The 21901-nt window shown below is 44.1% G+C and overlaps 1 protein-coding gene and 1 long non-coding RNA gene across 4 annotated transcripts in view; one reads left to right on the top strand and one right to left on the bottom strand.

The window, feature by feature from the left end:
* The window catches only part of LOC127567049 (natural resistance-associated macrophage protein 2-like), a 113484-nt gene extending 97326 nt beyond the window's left edge, over window positions 1-16158 (bottom strand). For 2 of the 3 annotated variants that reach the window (XM_052009712.1, XM_052009713.1), the window contains exon 1: window positions 13182-13214. In XM_052009712.1, coding sequence (XP_051865672.1) covers window positions 13182-13188 — 7 coding nt within the window. In that variant the 5' untranslated portion in view covers window positions 13189-13214. Of the gene's footprint in view, window positions 1-13181; window positions 13215-16047 lie in introns of those variants that run through there. The other variant, XM_052009714.1, reaches the window with a different exon arrangement.
* A 90-nt stretch (window positions 16159-16248) lies between these two features.
* On the top strand, window positions 16249-21564 carry LOC127567056 (uncharacterized). The gene is made up of 3 exons (XR_007955839.1): window positions 16249-16356; window positions 19487-19654; window positions 21199-21564. It is a non-coding gene; the product is annotated as an uncharacterized LOC127567056 (long non-coding RNA).
* The last annotated feature ends 337 nt before the right edge of the window (window positions 21565-21901 follow it).

The raw sequence follows: 21901 nt of genomic DNA on the forward strand, positions 1-21901 counted from the left end.
CTTCCAGGTAAAGCAATGAGGCACTTACACATCTTATAATCAACTGTACAACATTGGGTGCTCCTCTGCACTGGATGTTGGGAAGGGAAGAGGTGAAAGAACACGTGTTGCATCTCCTGTGGTGAGTGGAAAAGTGCCAAACAGGGAGTGGTGGGTGGGGACAGAAGACATAACTTAAAAAAGTCATCAATTTTGCTGCCACTTCCCACTCTGCTCTCACCCTCACATGGTCCACCTCTGACTCTTCCCTCTCTGTTCTAAATCTCTCCATCTCTGGGGACAGACTAGCCATAAACATCCATTACAAGTCCACAGACTCCCACAACTACACTGACTATACTTCCTCCCATCCTGCCTCCTGCAAGGACTCCATTCCATTCTCCCAGTTCCTCTCTGTCACATTTGCTCCAACCTTGAGACATTCTGCACAGGTCCCTCTGAAGTGTCTTCCTTCACCATGGCTACTCCTCAACCAGAGTGGATAGAGGCCCTGACCACATCTCATCTGTTTCCCACACCTCCGCTCTCACCCCACTCCCCTCCCGAGCAGAATCTCCCTGGTCCTTACCTTCCACCCTACAACCTTGGCGTTCAATGGATCATCCTTTGCATTTTCCACCAATTCCACCAAGACTCCACCACCTGACATGTCTTCCCCTCCCCTTTCAACATTTCAAAGGGATCACCTCCTGTGCGATTTCCTCGTCCGCTCTTCCATCTCCACCTACCCATCCGCCTCCTACAGCACTTCCTCAGGTGACTGCAGCAGATGCAATACCTCACCTTTCACCTTTTCCCTTCCCACCACCCAGGGACACAAGCAGTCTTTCCAGGTGAAGCAACTTGCACTTCTTCCGATCTAGTGTACGGCATTCAGTGTTCATAATGTGGTCTCCTCGACAATGGCGAAGCCAAACACAGCTTGGGTGATCACTTTGCGAAGCAAATGTGTTCAGTCGGCAGGGGTGACCCCAAGCTTCCTGTTGCTGTCACTTTAATTCCCCATCCCACTCCCAATCTGACCTGTCCATCTGTGACCTCCTGCACTGTTCCAAGAAGGCCCAACGCAAGCTTGAGGAACAACATCCCATCTTCTGTCTGGACACATTGCAGCGTGCTGGACTCAATACCAAATACTACAAACTTTAGGTAACACGCTCTTTCATTCTGTCTGTATCAGAACTGGTCATTTCTGAGTCATAATTTTGGCTCAGTTCTTTTCCTACTTGTATAGTCTGAACTATTGGGCATATCCCACAGCTATTTATCACAAATCACATGGAGAAAACTAAAAATGGTTCTAACTGCTACTCTAAATGCCCACATTAATCCAATTGGTCTCACCCTAACATAGATATTCACTTTGTTCTATTCACCCCTCTGCCACCTTCTCTGTAACTTAAAACTGACTTGTTTTCGGTCTTCCCCAGTTCTGAGAGAGTCCCAGACTTGCAACGTTAACTGTTTCTCTTTCCACAGATACAATCTGACCCAAGTGTTTCAGGCATTTTCTGTTTTTATTTCAGCTTTACAACATCCCACTGTTTGTTTTCTCTCTAACTGGCTTGATTAATCTATTAACCAGACATCTGTGTAAACAGCACATCACCACAGCAATCCTGATCTCACCGTATCAGAGATGTTTCCTTTGTCTTCTGCATCCCTCCTCCACCCTCTCTGCAACTTAAAACCAACTCTCTCTTTCCCAATTCCGATGACTTGAAAAGTTAAGGCATTTCTCTGTCCACAGATGCTGCCCGAGCTGCTGAGTGGCTTCAATATTTCTTGTTTTATATTGGAGAGGATTCAGTCCAGTGGGCTGGAGGAGATGAGCAAAGCTGCTCACTTTACCTGGATCATTTTGGAATGCAAAGGCAATCTCTAACTTTTCTTCACCATTACTAACTTTCTGGTAATACCCCTCTTTCCTGCCCCCTCTACCTTCACCTCCGACATGTACAAATGAGTTCATAAATTAGTGAAAATTTTAAAACGGCACATGTTGGAAATCTGAAGCAGAAAATGCTTGGAAACACTCAGGTCAGACAGTGTGCACACAAAGAGATTGGAAGAAGTTTTCTGACGAAGGGTCTTGGACCCAAAACATTGATTATTTCTCTTTCTACAAATGTTGCCTGACCTATTGAACGTTTCCAGCATTTCCTGCTTTTGTGACAAGGAGTCCATGAACTCCTTGTCCCTAACATTAAGGCCACCAATCAGCTGCCTGTGCTGCTTCCCTTCCTTCCCCTTGCCCACTATGTGGATGTACGTCTCTCCACAGATGCTGCCTGATGGGCTGAATATCTCCAGGATTTTCTGTTCTTATTTCATATCATCAGCAAGTGGAACTTCCACTTGGAATCCTGCCTACCAAGCCTAAACTTGTACCTTTCTCTAGTTTCTTCTTCATCTCTCCTTGGGGTCACTTGGAGTTCATTCAATAACTGAAACAATGCAGTGTTTTGTGCAATGTCCTGGACTTTTCAGCAGAAACTTACCCAGACATTAGGTTGACTGACATTACTGTTCAAGATCACAAGATTCCTCCTAGAATAGTTTAAACACACTAGAATCATACAATTGTTACGTCACAGGAGGTTGTCATTTGCCCACCCGTGTCTTTGCACAGAAATCTATTCAGTTCCATTCTTCCACCCAGAACTCTGCAAATTATTCTCACAAGGGCCGATCCAGTTCCAGCTTGAAGGCCATCATCGACTCAACTCCCCCCTGCCCAGTGCCTACATGCAGCAAATTAAAGATCACCACCACTCTCTGCATAAAATGCTTTCCCCTCCCTTCCCTTTAATTCTGTGCTCCTGGTCTTTGAACCATTTGCTCATGGGAACAGCTTCTCTACCTCGTCCCTGCAACCATTCTGGACAATCTTCTCATATTGAAGGTACAAATAACAACATTTAAAAGGTACTTAGACAGGAACATGGATAGGAAAGGTTTAGAGGGATATGGGCCAAATGCAGGCAAATGGGGCTAGCTTCGATGAGCACCTTGGTCAGCATGGACCAGTTGGGCCCAAGGGCCTGCTTCTGTGCTGTACAACTCTATGACTCTCCCTAGGAACTTCAATCCTTTCTAAAGTTAAGTGACCAAAATTGCACGTAATATTCAATCTGAAGCCTAATCAGTATTTTACAGAGATTCAATAAAACCACTCTGCAATTCTATTTACGTCAAAGTAATTGGAATAAAGGGGGGGAACCCTACGACACAACACTTAACCAGCACTTCTCACTGTAAAACCGTAGACAATGAAAAGATCGGCTACATAACATTGCAAAAAGTTGCAAGAATAAGAAGGTTGTCATAGTAGGGGATTTTAAACTTTCCTAACATAGACTGGGACTGCTGAGTGTGTTCAGGAAAGGTTCCTCAGGCAATATATAAAGGGCCCTACTAGGGAGAGGGCAAAGCTCGACTTACTCTTGGGAGGCACGAGAGACTGCAGATGCTGGAAATCTGGAGCAACACACAAAGGAGCTGGAGGAACTCAGCGGGTCAGGCAGCATCTGGACAGTCGACGTTTGGGGTCAAGACCCCTCATCAGGACTAGAAAGAAAGGGGGATAGCCAGTATAAAACGGTGGAGGAAGGGGGGAGTGAGAGCTGGCAGGTAACAGGTGGATCCAGGTGAGGAGGGTGATAGGCAGGTGGGGGCAGGAGGAGAGTGGGAATGATGCAAGAAGCTGGGAGGTGATAGGTGGAAGTGACAAAGGGCTGAAGGAGATGGAATTTGATAGGAGAGGACAGTGGACCATGGAATAAAGGGAAGGAACTGGAGGTAGGAATGTGTGGGTGATGGGCAGATGGAGGGGTTGGGGGAGGGGAAAGACAGGGTGATGGGGGCCGGTGGGATCAGGAGGAAAAAAAAATAGGAGAGGGGGGTGGAGGAAGAGATAGAGGGGAGTGGTTACCAGAAGTTGATGTTCATGTGGTGAGGTTGGAGACTGCCTGGGCAGAATATGATGTGGTGTTCCTCTAATCTGTGTCTAGTCTCAACTAGGCAGTAGAGGATGCCGTGGGCTGACGTGTCGGTGTGGGAATGGGAAGTGGAATTTAAATGGCCAGCCACCAGGAGATCCCGTTTGGTACAGCGGACAGAGCGAAGGTGCTCGATGGAACGATCCCCCAATCTATGTCGGGTCTCATCGATGTAGAGGAATCTGCACCGGGAGCACCGGATGCAATAAATGACAATGATAGATTCACACCTGAAGGACTGCCTCACCTGGAAGGACTGTTTAGAGCACTGAATGGTGGTGAAGGAGGTGATGTAGAGACAGGTGTAACATTTAGGATGGCTGCAAGGATGTGCTTGGAGGGGGATTGGTGGGGAGGGACAAGCGGACAAGGGAGTCACGGAGAGAGCGATCCCTGTGGAAAGCAGAGAGGGAGAGGAGAGGAAGCTGTGCCTGGTGGTGGGGTCCCATCAGAGATGGCAGAAGTTGTGGAGAATTTTATGCTGGATGCGTAGGTGAGGACAAGGGCAACTCTATCCATTATGCCTAGTGGGGGTGGAGGGGGGAGAAAATGGGGTGAGGGCTCCATCGATAGCAGTTTTGGTGGTGGTGGGGGGGAGAGTGGGGCCTGTTTTCCGAAAAAGGACATGATGACATCTTGGATGCCCTCGAATGGAAAGCCTCATCACCAGATGCAGCGGAGATGGAGGAACTGAGTAAAGGGAATGGCATCCTTGCAAGCAACAGGGTGGGAAGAGGTGTAGTCGAGATAACTGTGGGACTCAGTGGGTTTGTAGAAGATGTCAGTGGATAATGTCTCCTGAGGTGGAGACAGAGAGATCAAGATAAGAGAGAGTGAGGTGCAAGTTGACAGCAAAGTTGATGAAATTGATGAGCTCAGCATGGGTGCAGGACGCAGCACCAATGCAGTTGTCAGTGTAGCGGAGAAAGAGTTGGGGAGGGTTGCCGGTGTCGGTTTGGAACTAGTGTCGGTGCGAGTGGGAAATGGGGCAGGAGAAGTGACTGAGGAGTCAGTGGGGGAGCACTTTGGGACCAGTGGCCATAGTTTTAGACAGGAACTTGCAAGAGTTGATTGGTGTAGGTTGTTTGTGGGCAAAGGGACCTCCAGCAAGTGGGAGGCTTTTAAACGTGAGATATCGAGAGTTCAAGGTCTGCAGCTTCCTGTTAGAGTGAAGGGCAATGCTGACGGGGGAGGGAACTCTGGATGATGAGGGATAGAGGTTCTGGTCAGGAAAAAGGTGGCATGGATCAGGTACAGGCAGCTGGGATCAAGTGAATCCCTGGAGGAGTACAGGGGATGCAGGGAGCACGAGAAAGCTTCGGCAGAGAAGATTAAGGAGAATCCAAAGAGATTTTATGTGTATTAAGGGAAAAGGAGTAACTGGAGAGAGAACAGGGCCCCTCAAAGACCAAAGTGGACATCTCTGTGTGGAGCCGCAAGAGATGGGCGAGGTCCTCGATGAGTATTTCTTCTCTGTTTTTACCGTGGAGAAAGACATGAAGACTTCGGACCTTGAGATAGTTAATGGGGAGATGTTGGGGATAGCATTACAGCGGAGGTGGTGCTGGGTGTCTTAAAACGTATGAAGGTAGATAAATCTCTAGGGTCTGATCAGGTACATCTAAGAAGACTGTGGGAAGCTGGAGAAGAAATTGTGGGAGCCCTGGCTGAGATATATGCATCATTGTTAGTGACGGGTGAAGTGCCAGAAGACTGCAGGGTGGCTGATGTTGTGCCTTTACTTTAGAAGGGCTGCAAAGTAAAACCTGGGAACTACAGACCAGTATGCCTAATATCCGTAGTAGGCGAGTTATTAGAGGAGGTTCCGAAGGATTAGATGTATATGCATTTGGAAAGACAGGAGTTGATCGGGGATAGTCAGCACAGATGTGTGTGTGGGAGATCACATCTCACAAATTTGATTTGAGTTTTTTGAAGAAGTGACCAAGAAGGTCGGTGAGGGCAGGGCGGTAGATGTAGTCAATATGTGCTTCAGTCAGGCCTTTGATAAGGTTCCACCTGGTAGGCTGCTATAGAAAGTTGGATCGCATGGGATCCAGGGAGAGCTAGTTAATTGGATGCACAATTGGCTTTATGGCTGGAAGCAGAGGGTGACGGTGGAAGGTTGTTTTTTCCCAACTGGAGGCAGTGACTAGTGGTGTTCCCCAGGGGTTGGTGCTAGGCCCATTGCTATTTGTTGATGATTTGGACGAGAATGGACGGGGCATGGTTAGTACGTCTGCAGATGACACTAAAATAGGTGGTGTCGTTGACATTTACAGAGGGACCTCGATCAGCTGGGCAAGTGGGCCAAGGAATAGCAAATGGAGTTTAATTCAGACAAGTGCAAGGTGTTGCATTTTGAGAAGACAAATCAGGGTAGGGCTTTCACAGTGAATGGTCGAGCCCTTGGGAGTGTTGTAGAACAGAGGGACCGAGGAGTACAGGTACATGGTTCCCTGAACGTGGCATCGCAGGTAGAGAGGGTGGTGAAGCAGCCTTTTGACATGCTGGCCTTCATCAGTCAGGGCATCGAGTATAGAAGCTGGATGTTATGTTGCAGTTGTACAAGATGTTGGTGAGGCCACATTTAGAATATTGTGTTCAGTTTTGGTCACCCTGTTATAGGAATGATGCCATTAAGCTGGAAAGAGTGCAGAGGAGATTAACAAAGATGTTCCTGGGACTTAAGGGACTGAGCTATGCAGAGAGGTTGGGCAGGTTAGGACATTAACCCAAAGGGTGGTCCGTATATGAAATGAGCTGCCAGAGGAAGTGGTTGAGGCGCGTTGAACAACATTTAAAAGACACTTGGACAGGTTACACGGATAGGAAAGGTTTAGAGGGATATGGGCTAAATGCAGGCAAATGGGACGAGCTTAGATGGGAATCTTGGTCAGCATGGACTAGTTGGGCCGAAGGGCCTGTTTCCGTGCTGTATGACTCTATCGGAAGGCCATCTGATTCTTTGGCCTTGTCAGCACCTTCAAGAGCAGAGGGGAGAACATGAGCTGGGGACAATTCAAGGAGTTGGAAAGTACAAGAAAATAACTGCACATGCAGTATTTTGTTGTTAAGAATTACAAGTAGTAAAGTACTTTTGCTTGAAACTACAAACCACAGACAGGCAAAAAATTCTCAAAATAGTACAAACACTTAGCAGCAGCACAGTACAATTGGGACAATACCAGCAGCCAATTGCTCATTACTCCACTTCCCATCGCTCAGGGCAATAATCAGCACTAGGAGCAAAACACAGCAGATGCTGGACGGCCACAGAAACCGAGCGCTGGAAACACTCAGCAGGTCAGGCAGTTTCAGTGGGGAGACAAACGGATTTCATGTTTCAGGTTGAAGACCCTTCTTCAGAACTGGCAAAACGAGAAGACAACAGTGTTAACTTGTGGAGAGGGTGAAGAGGACAGAGGAAATGTCTGTGATAAGGTGCAGACCAAAGCTGTCAAAGTAACGATACTTCAGTAACTGACGGTTGGAGGGTTGAAACAAGACGTACAGCCACATATGTAAACAAAATTGGTTTCCTGAAATTGTTCAACTTAATATCAAGTTTTGAATGCTTCAACATACCCAAGCAGAAAATCAGGTGCTCTTCCTCTAGCTAACATTGGGCACCATTGAGTCATATAGTAGGCTGAAGGCAGAGAGGTCAGAGTGGGATGGAGAATACAACTGACAGGCAACTGGAAGCTCAGGGTCACCCTTATGAACTAAATAGAGGTGATCTGCAAATCAGTCAACCAACTGGTATTTGGTTTCTCCAATGTGGAGGAGACCACACTGAATGCAGTAAACTAGACTGGAAGTAGAGCAAGGTTTTAAAAAAAACAGCAGTAATAAGAACCTCTACCCCTACACAATTTCATTTCTCCTACTACACAAACACATTTCTCAATAAAATGTCATTTCTCCTATGGCACAATGTTCTACAATATTATCAAGCTTTGAGAGCCATGACTCCTCATAAGGCTCAATGTACAAGGACTCACTTCTGACATCTGTAAACAAGCTGCTTTTGCTACACTATGACTTCACTACAATACAACTAGGCTTATCACCTTGGAGCAGGGTTGGGGGGGGGGTGGAAAAAATCATCTGGGGATCCCACTTTTCACCATCTCAACTGGATTAACACAGTATAGGCTGGGTATTATTCATAGAATGAATTACCTCTTGACCCTTCAAGCCTCTCCACCATTTACAGTAAGATTCTAATAATTCAGTATATCAGTGTATAAGAAATCCTTATGATTTGGCATCTGGCTCATTCATTGGTCTGGAGCGCGAGCTGGGGATCCTGCCACGTACAAGAGCTGGGATGTGTGGCGAGAAGCAGGGGTCCGAAGCGTGCGTGCAGTCAGAGCCAGGCACACGGATCGCCAAGCCAAAACATACAAGGTGAAACCAGGTTCTATTCCCTGCTCCCTTTAAACTCACCAGGTTCACTGGAAATTTTACCGTATAACATGTAACAAAAGGAAAAAGAAAAGTGTGTTTGGGTACTTATAGGAATTAATATCCAATAACTCAGAAAATCTGCTTGTCTTACTGTACAAGAATCAGATCAAGAGTGGGATGAAACTTTCACTGCTCTCCTGAAGGGTGGCCTACACTCAGAGTTCAACACCATTAGAGTGTGGTAAACAAACCAAAGTTCTCGTTCCGAGAGCTTATCTGGTGACACGTTTAATAGAGTGGACGGGTATGGACTTTAGGTTCAGAATTGATACTCAAAACAGTCACGGCCAAGGTTCACCCACATAAATGTAAAGGTATGATACAGGTACCCAGGAAAAATTCACCAACAGTAGGAGAAAGGGAAATCCTCAGAAGTTGGAGCATATTGCAAGAATCTTAGCTTCTCTCTCAAGAAGCAGGCTGTCTCATATAATACTTGATCTTCTGATTGACACCAATTTTGTTCTTCATCAAGATGCCAATAATTTTGAGAATAGGTGATAATGGTTTTGAAATGCGCACTGCGCAAAACAAATTCAATGTAAAATATGTATGAACATTACCCAGTGTCACGCATTGCAACCAGATACTGCCAACTGCTACATACAACCTTTGCCCACCAAGTCCTGAAACTCCCCCACCCGTCTTCAAGAAGACCCAAACCTCTAGAATTCCCAATCAAATCTACTCGACCTCTTTTTACTTCCTTCAAGATGTTATCCTAATATCTTCTTGCAAGTTTTTGTTCGATAAGACTCCAAGTGATAAGCCTGTGTGCTTAGCTCCCTGCTCTGCTCTCTATACACACATGACTGTGTGGCTGAGCACAGCTCCAATGCCAAATACAAATTCATGGACAACACCACTGTTGTTGGATGAGTCAGCGTACAGGAGTAGGACACCTGGTTGAGTGGTGCTGCAACAACCACCGCTCACTCAACATCAGTAAAACTAAAGAACTGATTGTTGACTTCAGAAAGGGGAAGGAGGGCAAACATGCACCAGTTTACATTGGGGGAATTGATGGTGGAGAGAGTCAGCAGCTTTAAATTCCTGGGCATTAACATATTGGATGACTTGTCTTGGGCCCAGCACATAGATGCATTCATAAGGAAAGCACACCAGCATCTTACTTCGGAGGTTAAGGAGATTTGGCTTTGACACTGAACACACAAACTTCTACAGACGTACTGTTGAAAGTATCCTGACTGGTTGCATCATGGTCTGATACGGCAACTCAAATGCACAGGAACGCAAGAAGCTGTAGAGAGTAGTGGACTCGGCCCAATACATCACAGGCACATCCCTCCCCACCATCGGTAGTATCTACAGGAGGCGCTGCCTCAAGAAGGCGACATCCATCAAAGATCCCCACCATCCGGGCCATGCCATCTTCTCGCAGCTCCCATCAGGCAGGAGGTACAGAAGCCTGAAGTCCCACACCACCAGATTCAGGAACAGCTACTTCCCTTCAACCATTCAGTTCTTGAACCAACCAGCAAAACCCTAATCACTACAGTTTAGTAACACTATGATCACTTTGCACTAAAATGGACTTTGTTTCTTTTTTGTTTTAATTTTGCTCTTTTTTGCAAATATTGTGTCTAATATGTTTAATTTATGTCTTTCTTGTGAATGCTGCTTATACAATGCTATGTGCCTGTGATGCTGCTGCAAGTTTTTCATTGCACCTTGCATACATGGACTTGTGCATGTGACAATAAACTTGACTTGAAGTACCTTGGTATATTTTCCTACATTAAGAGCACTATATAAATGAAAGTTTATTTTATGCTCAAGTCCTAGAATGGAATCTGAAAAACAACTTTTTAGCTCAGAAACAAAACGATGACTCACAGAGCCAAGGCTGACACACAAAATTTCAAAGATTACTAATTCCCCCAATAATACATCTGTGAAGTCTGACGTTGCTGGCTGTGTACAAGGAGATAAGGTGTTTGGATCCCTGAGAATCTCAGAAGTGTTCTCAAACTTTTGAGCACCAGTCATTGTTCCAGTATCTCGTACTCTCTGATAAGGGTATAGAAGTAACTCTACACCCATACCCTGGCCTCTGAATTGTGTCTGATGCAATGCTGCATGACAAGGTAACATGTCCACAACACTGGCCCTTTGTTCATGCATTGCTCCCTTCACAGAAATAAATAAAGCAGAACAGGTCTGTATTTAGCTGGGAGTCAGAAGCACTAGCGTTTACACTGGAAAATTCAATGTTAACATTGTGATTTTCAATTTGTAAGACGCGACCACATTGTGACTGGGAGCTCTGAACAGACTTGTAATAGGGACAATGTAACTTTGACCTAACACAGGCAGGCTCTTGATACATATCAGAATTATTCCAGTCACGTGTAGTTTTGGCTTGTCCTACTGGCCCCAAAGAGGAAACAAATATCACCAGTTGAACAGTAAGTGGGAAGGTATTACAGTCAGTTTTCGTGAGGGAAACCATGACAGCCAGGGTATTAATAAAAGGGTAACCATCATAGTCATGCTTTAATAAGAGGGGAACCAAGACAGTCAGACCTGTTACCTAGCATCATCTCTGTTACTTCTACAGTAGAATCCAACTATGATCAGAGAACTGAGTATTCAATGATCTTCATCTAAAGGTTCAGTGTTGGGTTCTTCAGGGCTATCCCTGACAGCTTATGCCCACAGCAACCCTGGTCTCACCCTATTTCATCCATTCTGGGCTCCCTCTGCAGCTTAAAACCAACTTTTTTTTCTCTTTGCCAATTCAGATCTTTGATATGAAATACCAACAGTCTGTCTCTCTCCACACATGCTGCCCGACCTGATGAGTGTTTCCAGTATATTGTTTACATTTTGAACATCCTGAAGTTGCAAAAGGTGTTATAGAAATGCAAGTCCTTCTATAAGACATTAAACTAGAAAGTAATGTTAGAGGGAAAAAAAAATCGGTTCCCTCCTGACAAAATGCGAGATGGATGCTTGATAACATCCATTGATGTTTCCAAAATACTAGCCTTGCATAGAAAGGTGTGGTAAATCAAATTCTAGAAACAGCTAAAATCAAAATTCTGCTGGGAAATGTGCATATATGACAATTCAACTTGACGTATCAGAAGATGGTAAAATATTTCCTGAGAGTTCCACATTGAAAGGGCTGTGAAGGCAATGGTGAAAGTCCTCTACTAAAAAGCAAAGATGTGCTGGTGCATCCTGTGGTATAATCCACCCACCAACACTTAAGTCCTGCTCACAGTCACCTGATTTCCTGGAGGAAGAAGAAAACACCACAGGCCAAATGGATTATGAAGCTTAAGTAGAAGAAACAAATTTAAATACACCTGTGAATAATTTACAGCAGCCAGCCTGTTGAACTGTGGCAGAGGGCTAACTATTGACTGACCAGAAAACACTAGCACTGATGCAGCCAAGAACCAAGTTTGATTCACGTCCATTGCACAAAATTTGCTCTCTTTTAACAACTATGCCAAGCACTTCTTGCACTGCAGGAAGGCAGCTGACACATGAAACTGCTTCAACTGACCAACCTTTCAGTATAATGAAAGCCATGTCCCGAGATCAAATAATACAAAATACAAACATGGGCCTGAAGACATTACTACTTGGGTAAAGTTTCAACAATGTAAACTTGGAATATGCCCCGATCTTGCTCTCCGTGGGGCTGGGTGCCAAGAGTAAACCTGATGCACTAAAAGCAACAGGCAGGCTTTGAAATTTATCTTCATCACATGGCTGGCAAGGCTGATTTTGTGCTCATCCCTAGAGTTCCACTTGGCTGAGTGACTCCTCATGCCACGTCAAAGAGCAGCTAAGACTCAGCCATGTTGACATAGTACAGGAGCATCACATAAGTGAAACCAGCTAAGGTCAACTTTCCTTCCCAAAACGGACATGATGGGGTTTTACATCTTCACGATCACGTTAACCTAGTTTTTTAAATTTCAGATTTTCGTTGTTTCTAAATTGAAACTCTCAGTAGATGAGATTTCATTCTCTCGTTTACTAGTCTGGGCATCTAGACTACCAGTCAGGTAACATCACTACTACACCATTGTACCCATCCCAAAAAGAGTAACAGTACAGGAAGGTCCCCACTCATGACACAAAGCTCTTTTAAACAAACATAACAGCATCAACTAGATAAATTCACTGTATTATGAAGAGACATGTGAACATACATCACTCTACAGGACCCTGACAAACAATAAATACATAAGAGTTTCAGGAGTTTCGCTCCATGCCCTCGTGAACTGCATATGGTTGAAATGAAGAGCACTGAGGAATAGAAAAAAGTTAATGATAGGTTTTCGAGGCTTTACTCAACACACTGCGATACACAGACTGTGTGTTGCAACAGGTACAACACTGGCATCGACATGACAATGAAGAAAATCTAATCTGACCATTTGCAATCCATTGTTCTGCTCTCAATCATCAGAGAAGCTTTTTTATATTTTATTGTTATGATCATCTATGCCATGATTGTTATCCTGATCTCTTTGTATTACATGTATAAATATTGATGCTATATATCAATCTGTACTAATTTGAAAACTAATAAAAAGATTGAAAAAGAAAAGAAAAGCAAAGCAAGTTGTTGTTGATATATTTAATAAGGAGCACTTTCTCACCAATAACTAGCTTACTACATGGACTAAATTCCAGAGGTGAAGGTCAAATCATTCTCACCTGACATCAAGGTTGCATTTGACTGAGTGAGGCATCAAGGAGCTTTGGTAAAATTGAAGTCTGCAGAGATCAAAAAGGGAAAACTCTCCATTGGAGAAAGTCACACTTGGTACAAAGTGTATGTACATAATATATCTGCCTACTTACACAGGGTATTTGGAGAAAGTGGAATAAGCAAAATGTGTGTGTTTTAGCATTTCTCCATTTCTGTTAGTAATTCATTATATTCTTGGTTTTACATACTGTCAGAACAAGAACTCACCCACACATCACGCAAAGGAAGATGGGTGTGGGTGTTGGAGGTCCATCATCCCAGCCCCAGGACGTCACTGCGGGAGTTCCTCAGGGCAGTGTCCTGGGCCCAACCACCTTCATCAGTGAGCTTCCTTCCATCAGAAGGTCAGAAGTGGGCACAACGTTTAATTCCATTTGCAACACCTTAGAAAATGAAGCAGCCCATGCCCATTGGTTCTGGAACCATTAACGATTACCACTCTCCCCAACTTCAAAAGCACTTCACCAGCATCTCCACACACTCATCCCCACTCTTATCCTGGCTCCATTTTGATTTTAGTTGCTCCACCCTGTTGCAAATGACCTTAGTATGTTCCCACTTCTCTACAAACATTATACAAATCAGTGTGGCACTAAGCTTGTTGAATCTTCCTCTCAACTCCTAATTCACAGTCATACAGCACAGAATCAGGCCTTTCAGCCCAATGAGTCCACACCAACCATCAATCACCAATCCTACATTAATCCTATCTTATTCTCCCCATGTTCCTTTCAACTTCCCCCCCCACCCCAAGATTCTACCCCTCACCTACACACCAAGGGCAATTTACAGCGGCCAATTAACCTGCTGATCTGCACGTCATTGGGATGTGGGAGGAAACAGGAGCACCCGGGGGAACCCACACGGTCACAGGGAGAACCTGCAAACTCCACACAGGACCGGAAGTCAGGATTGAACCAAGGTCACCAGTGCTGACAGGCAGTGGCTCTACTAGCCATGCCACTCCTTGGCACCCAAATTGTTCACACCCAGTGACAGACCTACACTCCTGTGTATTAATCGTAGACATCTCTCTTCAGGTACAGGTTCTGTTTCGAAGGATACAATCTAATTGCACGGTAAAGGGTTTCCTAGTTTAGGCGGACCCTGAAATCTCTGTGGCAGTTCAGAACCACCACCCCCACCCCCAAAAAATATAACTGAAAACCTTTGGAAGAAAGCAAATTCTGAGCTGTCAGTACTTCAAATCCAAAAGACAAAGTAAATTACAAAGTGACAAATCCAGGACTAAACACAGCGTGGTCTACTTTGCTAAATTAGGGAGACGGTTGGGAGGTAGTGGAAAGCAATGAAACTGCTTGATAAGAAATCCCCCAACAAATCTGGTCAACAGTTTCAAATCTGTGTGTTTCAAGTTTGCTGATGATCCGAAGGGAGGTGGAAACGCGAACTGTGAGGACAAAGGAATCTGCAAAGGCTCATAGGTTAAACTAGTGGTCAAGAAGATGGAACACAATGTGGGAAAATGCCAGAAGAATAGGGAAACAAAATACAAGTGACGAGAAGCTGCTAAACATTAGTGTACAGAGGGATCTTGGTGTGCTGGTCTCACGATGCAAAAAGTAAACATGCAGGTACATTTGGAACACACTGTTCTAATTTCTGGGATGAGAAACTGTTCTTTAAAGAAAGATTCAATACAATGGCTTTATATTATTTTGAAGAATGAGAGGTGGTAGATGAAAAATACAAAACTCAGAGAGACTAATAGGGTAAATGCAGTTTCTTCAAGGGAAAATTTAGAACCAGCAGAGTACAGTCTCAGAATAAGGGATTTACAACTGAGATGAAAAACTTCTCTATGCACCATGTCGTAAACCTTTAGACATTTCTAACTCACAGGGCTGTGAATGCACAGTTTGAGCATGTTCAAGACTGCAATTGGTAGAGTACGGAGGGGTATGGAGATCAAGGCAGGATAGTGAAGCTTGAGTAAAGAATGAGCCACAACCTCACGGAATAGTGCAGTAGGCTCAAGGGGACACAAGTCTTCTCCTGCATTAGGAAACGTTTGTTTTGATCCCAAATGCAACTCCTAGCCAGTGTTAACATGAAGCATTTTTAGAGAAACATACAGTACATGAGCATTAGACATAGTGAGGTCCAGTGCAGACAGGCAAGTTTCAATGTAACACAACTGGTCATCCCCAAGTTGCTCCATCTATGCCGTGAACTGCCAATGACTAAAGCTCTGGAAATGCTTTCATTAACTTCTCAGACGATCTTTAAAACCTGCCAACTTTTCCATAGTCTGTCATCAGTTTTAATATCTGCGGTTGGGTTTAAGTTTCCTTTTAATAACTACATGCAAGGCTTTGTGTTGTGTTGATATTTAGAATCCCACACAAGGTCAAACAACGCAAGACTGAGGTGCAATGATCTGACTTTGCATTGCTCACAGATATCCACTGTTTGCCACTGAGAAGCAATGTGCCGACCCACAATGAAGTTTATCATCACGCTGCCAAACAACCAGCACTATAACATGACTGGCACCCTGGAAACTCATGCTTGGCACATGTGATTGAACATGTCCCTTCTAGGGAAAAAAAAGATCAAGGAAACCCGAACTCAGACGCCTGCGATGTAGAGACGGTAACAGAAGCACAAAGCACTCTGACTGGGAGAACGCCATCCCCTTCCCTCTTCCCCACGGGGGCTGGGATCCTTCCAGCTCTGTCAGGCCGGCCCAACCACAAACATCCACACCTCCAACATTCCTTTAGCCGGTGCGATACCTCATTGTTTCTCCCTACCCACCACCAACCCGGTACAAGCTCGACCCCCTACCTGCTCGGCCCCACTGATCACGGCCACTCGGGCTTCAGGGTCCTCTCTTCCACTTCACTCGGAAAGTTCCAACATCCAGGTGCCTCCCCGACAGCCCGCCCCGCCTGCCGCTCATTGGCCGCTCAGACCTCCTGACCCGCTCCTGGCGGCCAATCCGGATCAGCGGGTCTCCGAGCACGGCGCCCCCTGCCGCAGCCCCACATCGGCTGGTTGAGTGGCCGCGTTTCTTTTCCATCAACCATTTTGTCTCTTCTGCACCGTGCGTTACTTTGTGCACTTCTAATCGTTTAGAAAATGTGGCCGTCACTGGTAAGCATTGACTGTCCGTCCCCAACCGTCGCTAAAATGAAGGGCTGGCGCTTGGAGGACCGCAGATTTCATTCGCTCCAGGACACTTGAACCGGCTGCGTTCCTATCACCATCCAATGAATTCTAGTCATTATTATTAATAATATTGTTATTTCAGGTTATTTAATTCAGTTGCCAAGGTGGATTTTACTGTCGATCAATATAGTGCTGCCATTCCCATAAATATATTTTGCATTTATTTTATTCCAGCAGAAACCATGCGGCATGATAATGTGCAAACGTCAAAGTACTGCAGATATAAAATAAAAACAAGAAACATTTGGCAAGTCAGGCAGCATCTGTGAAGATAAAAATGAAGCTAATGGTTCAGGTCACTGACCACTTTGTGTTTGTATTTCAACATGACTGTGTACTGTTTGATGCCAAACAGAACAAATGCCAATTGTTGCCCTCTGGAACCATGATTACGGCGCCATTATTTTTTAATCACTGGTAAACAACTAGCATTCTTTTCACATCTGTGTCCAGCACCATTGAATGATTTTTTTTGAGATAAGCAGTAACATTCTGCTAAGCTTGGAGAAACAGGAACTTTGAGGTTCCAATTTGAATTGCAATTCAATCAGAGGGGCATTTCCATTGACCATATTTCTCAATTGCTTCTGAAAACCCTAAATCAGAAAAAAACTGTAGCTTGGGGTACTTGAGATTGCAAGTCAACTTGTTCAGTCAATCCATAGAGGTTGATACTGAGCAAAAGAATGTGTTGAAAGTATATTATCACTACTTCAAAATAAGAAAAAGACTTGCTTTTATAGGTACATGGAGCTGAGAAAAATAGAGGGCTATGGGTAAGCCTAGTACTTTCTAGGGTAGGGACATGTTCGGCACAGCTTTGTGGGCTGAAGGGCCTGAATTGTGCTGTACTTTTTCTATTCTATATAGTATCTTTCATGTCCATTTCAAGACTCACAAAGTACTTTTGAACCAATAAACTACTTCTCAAATGTTGTCAGTGTGGTGGTGTAATAAACCTTACCATAATAATCTATAGTGCTGAGGGAATACTACGCCATCACAGGTACCTTCTTTCAAAATGAGAAATTAAACCAACTGCTTTCAAAATGCTGTCACATTGCACAATGCCTACAACATTTATTCCTTAACCTCACCAAAACATTTCATTATTATCACATTGTTTGTGGGAGCTTGCTGTGCATAAATTGGCTGTTGAATTTCCTAAATTACAATGATGACCACGGTTCAAAAAGTACTTCACAGGCTGTAACATGCTTTGGGATATCCTGATATCCTCAAAGGAACTGTGGAAATGTATGCCTTTGTTTCTTAAACCAACTATGCTGGTGTGAGGGCATTGGGGATTAACACAATGGTTGTGTTGTAGACTAGGAAGTCAAGGAAACTGTTGTTAAGTGTTCTTATCATTTATTTATGTTATTGATATTAGGAAAAGTATCAGTGTTGTATTTGAAATTACCTTGCTTCCCTCATTCACCTCGATAGATTGGTAATTAGTTTATTATTGTCACAGGTACTGAGATACAGTGAAAAGCTGTTGTTTGCATGCCATCCCCCACCTTATTGTCTGCCTGCACTGCACTTTCTCTGCAGTTGTGACACTTTACTCTGCATTCTTTATTGTTTTCCCTTGTACAACCTCAATGCACTGTGTAATGAATTGATCTGTATGAACAGTATGCAAAACAAGTTTTTCACTGTATCTTAGTACAGGTGACAATAATAAACCAATTCCAATCCAGACAGATCATTCCATACATAAGTACATCGAGGTTGTACAAAATGAAAATAAAACGGAATGCAGAATAACGTGCTCCAGTTACAGAGAAAGTGCAGTGCACACTCATGATGAGGTAGATTGAGAGATCAAGAGTTCATCTTTATCGTATAAGATGCAGCATCAAGTAGATAGCTCTACAGTTCTGGGAGAAAAAAGGTTCTTCCAGTCATTTAATGAGAAACCAGGCTCTTAAGATTTTAACCCTTTTTAAAAAAAAATCACAGACTACCCAGAGGGTAGTGATTTATTGGTTCATAACAAATTAACTGTTACTGTAATTAAAACGATGCATTAGCATGCAAAACAATCATGGGATCCATAGCAAGTCTGCCTTTGGTGTTGGACTGAAAGTCATCTTTTGAAGCTGTTAAATTAAAGAACTCTCAGCGTTTTTCTTTCTTTTCATTCTCTTCCTTTCATGGTACTCTGGCCACTACTATTGTTACAAAGACAAATATATTCGTGCAGTAAACACAGCAATGTTTCTGATGACATGCTACCAACTATTCCATAACTTAGCCTTCAGCATATTCATGATATTATCCCTAGAAGTCCACAATAGTCACAATGGAAGAAGGAATGGAAGGATATAATAAGGTGAGATGAAGAGTTGTGGGAGGATACTCACAAAGCATTGAGTAGTTGGTCTGAATGGCCCGTTTCTGTGTTGCATCTTCTATGTAATTCTACAGTTGATATGCAGCAATCTTACGCACATGGTACGTTTCTTTTGTACACACTATATTTCAATAAATGCTCAAAAAGAAAAGACTGACACAGGCACACTCAGCAGTGGGAACTGTCTTACCAGCAACAGGCAGGATTAGTTCTGGATGAGACATGGTACAATAGCCTGATGTTAAGAGCACTGGGCTGGCAACGGTGGCACGTGGTCCAAGCTCACATTCTACTACAGAACAGTAATGATAAAAGAATTGTGGATAAATCCTACAACATGACAACAAAACCTATTGGACAATTGGAAAAAAATCCCAAACCCGTTGATCAATGCCATGCAAGAACTTATTATCCTTCGCTGGCAGGTTTGCCTTTGAGACAGAATATCAAGCAAAAGTCTGCTGAAAATCTAGCATAATTCAGTAATAGATCCACAATAATGCAGGAAAAACACTGCAAACTATCTCACTTCCAGAAATGACTGGAAAAAATGTCGCAATGGCAGCAGTCATGAATGAAAAAAATTTCTGGACTTGGTCCCTCACAATATTAAACAATGTAGACGAGGTAGCACAATGTGAAATTGATGCAAGTCAAGTAGGTTGTTGAAAAGTGCTTTCACTTTTTTTATAGTTCAAATAAAATGTGGGAACAGATTGGATTACGTTTTAAGTGGTACAGTGGGCACTGCCTCAAGAAGTCAACATCCATCATCAAAGATCTCCACCATCCAGACCATGCCCTCTTCTCTCAGCTCCCATCGGGCAGGAGGTACAGAAGCCTGAAGTCCCACACCACCAGGTTCAGGAACAGCTACTTCCCTTCAACCATTCGGTTCTTGAACCGACCTGCACAACCCTAATCACTGCAGTATAGCAACATGACGATCACTTTGCATTGAAATGGACTTTGTTTTTAATTTGTTCTAATTGTGTTCTTTCTTGTAAAAATTGTGTGTAATTTATGTTTTCTTGTGAATGCTGCTTATTTGATTTTATGTGCCTGTGTTGCTGCTGCAAGTAAGCTTTTCATTGCACCTGTGCACACATATACTTGTGCATGTGACAGTACATTCGACTTTGTCCTTTCTAAATTAAAAGTACGGCAGGTGAGCTCAGTCCCAAGTGTTGTGTGGCTTGCTATGTGTGGGAATGTGGAGACGTTGCTTGCCGTCTGGATGATTACATCTGTGGGAGGTATCTTCTGTTTGAGCTTGAGTTCGGGGTTTCGGAAGTTGAGTGCTGACTGGAGGCACTTCGGTGCATCAGTGAGGCTGAGAACCATGTGGCTAGCACAGGTTTAGAGGTGGTCACACCACAGCTTAAGGAAAGGCAGTCAGAGGAAGGGAGGCAGGCAGGTCGTCAGGGAAACCTCAGTGTCCATCTCACTCCAAAGCAGGTTCTCCTTGTTGGAAAATGGTGGGGTCAAGGTATCTCTCAGGATCCAGTCAGAGCCAAGACCCCGGTACTGGGGGTGGCTCGGCATCACAAGGGGGGGAGGGTCAAAACTCCAAGGGCAACAGTGTAGGAGACCCAATAGTGAGGGGAATAGACAGACACTTCTGCAGCTGTGGACAGGAATCCTGGATGGTGTGTCACCTCCCCGGTGCCAGGGTCAAGGATGTCACCGATGGTTGCATGGCAGTGTAGAGGTGATAAGCCAGAGGTCATGGTCCATGTTGGTACTAAAATCATAAGACATAAGAGCGGAATTAGGCCATTCGGCCCATCGAGTCTGCTCTGCCATTCGATCACGGCTGATTTATTTTTCCCTCTCAACCCCATTCCCCTGCCTTCTACCCGTAACCTTTGACACCCTTACTAATCAAGAACCTATCAACCTCTGCTTTAAATATACACCCAATGACTTGGCCTCCACAGCCGTCTGTGGCAATGAATTCCACAGATTCACCACCTTCTGGCTAAAGAAATTCCTCCTCATCTCTGTTCTAGAGGGACGTCCCTTTATTCTGAGGCTGTGCCCTCGGATCCTGGACTTTCCCACTGATGGAAGCATCCCCTCCACGTCCACTCTATCCAGGCCTTTCAATATTCGGTAGGTTTCAATGAGACCACACCCCCCCCCCATCCTTCTAAACTCCAGCGAGTGCAGGCCCAGACCCATCAAACGCTCCTCATATCTTAACCCTTGTAAGGAAAGGGTTAAATTAGCCAAAAGTCATTTCTGATTCCTCCTTAGTTTGTGCAGCAGTGTGTAACACAAAATGGTGGTTGTAAGACAAAATAGTGTTAGCTCGGAATGTGGAAATGTTTTGAGAACTTACGGGAGTACAGATGCACATCCTTGAGATTAGATACTGATGAAGATTGTTTTCTTCTTTACAGACCTGCTGTCTCTGTTTCTGAGTTTGGTGTTCAGGTCGGAGGTCGCGAGTGACAAGAAGGTACAAGTTGGTACCACTAAAGAACGGAAAAGTACTGGGGTAATAAGTTATGTGAAGTTTTTGAGGGGTATAAAAGGGTGCACCTTCTTTGTGCAATCCGGGACCTTCCCTTAGGCTGGGTCACGACCGGTGGTAAGACACAGACAGAAAGCTGCGTGAAAGGCTGTTGGATCTGAGGACCTGAGGATCCCTCTGGCACTATGTAGATTTTATTTACAAATTAAAAATATATTTTTTTTAAAAATTAGATTCATTGATTGGTTGATAAGTATTATTTTACTTCCTTCTGTATTTTAAGTATTCTTCCTTTCTGTATCTTACTTATATAACTCTAATAAAGTAGTTTCTATAACCTTTAACAAGTGTACAGTGCCTCCTTTGTTTGCAAATACCTCCTGCTGCTGAATCAGGAAAGAATAAGGAATGAATTTTAAAATAATTTCGTTACAACCCTTTCATTCCCAGGCTCATTCTCGTAAACTTCCTCTGGACCCTCTCCAACGCCAGCACATCCTTCCTTAGATATGGGGCCCTAAACTGCTCACAATACTCCAAATGTGGTCTGACCAATGCCTTATAAAGCCTCAGCATTACATCCTCACTTTTATATTCTAGTCCTCTCGAAATGAATGCTAACATTGCAT

Source organism: Pristis pectinata, chromosome X (genome assembly GCF_009764475.1).
Source record: "Pristis pectinata isolate sPriPec2 chromosome X, sPriPec2.1.pri, whole genome shotgun sequence".
Lineage (NCBI taxonomy): Eukaryota > Metazoa > Chordata > Chondrichthyes > Rhinopristiformes > Pristidae > Pristis > Pristis pectinata.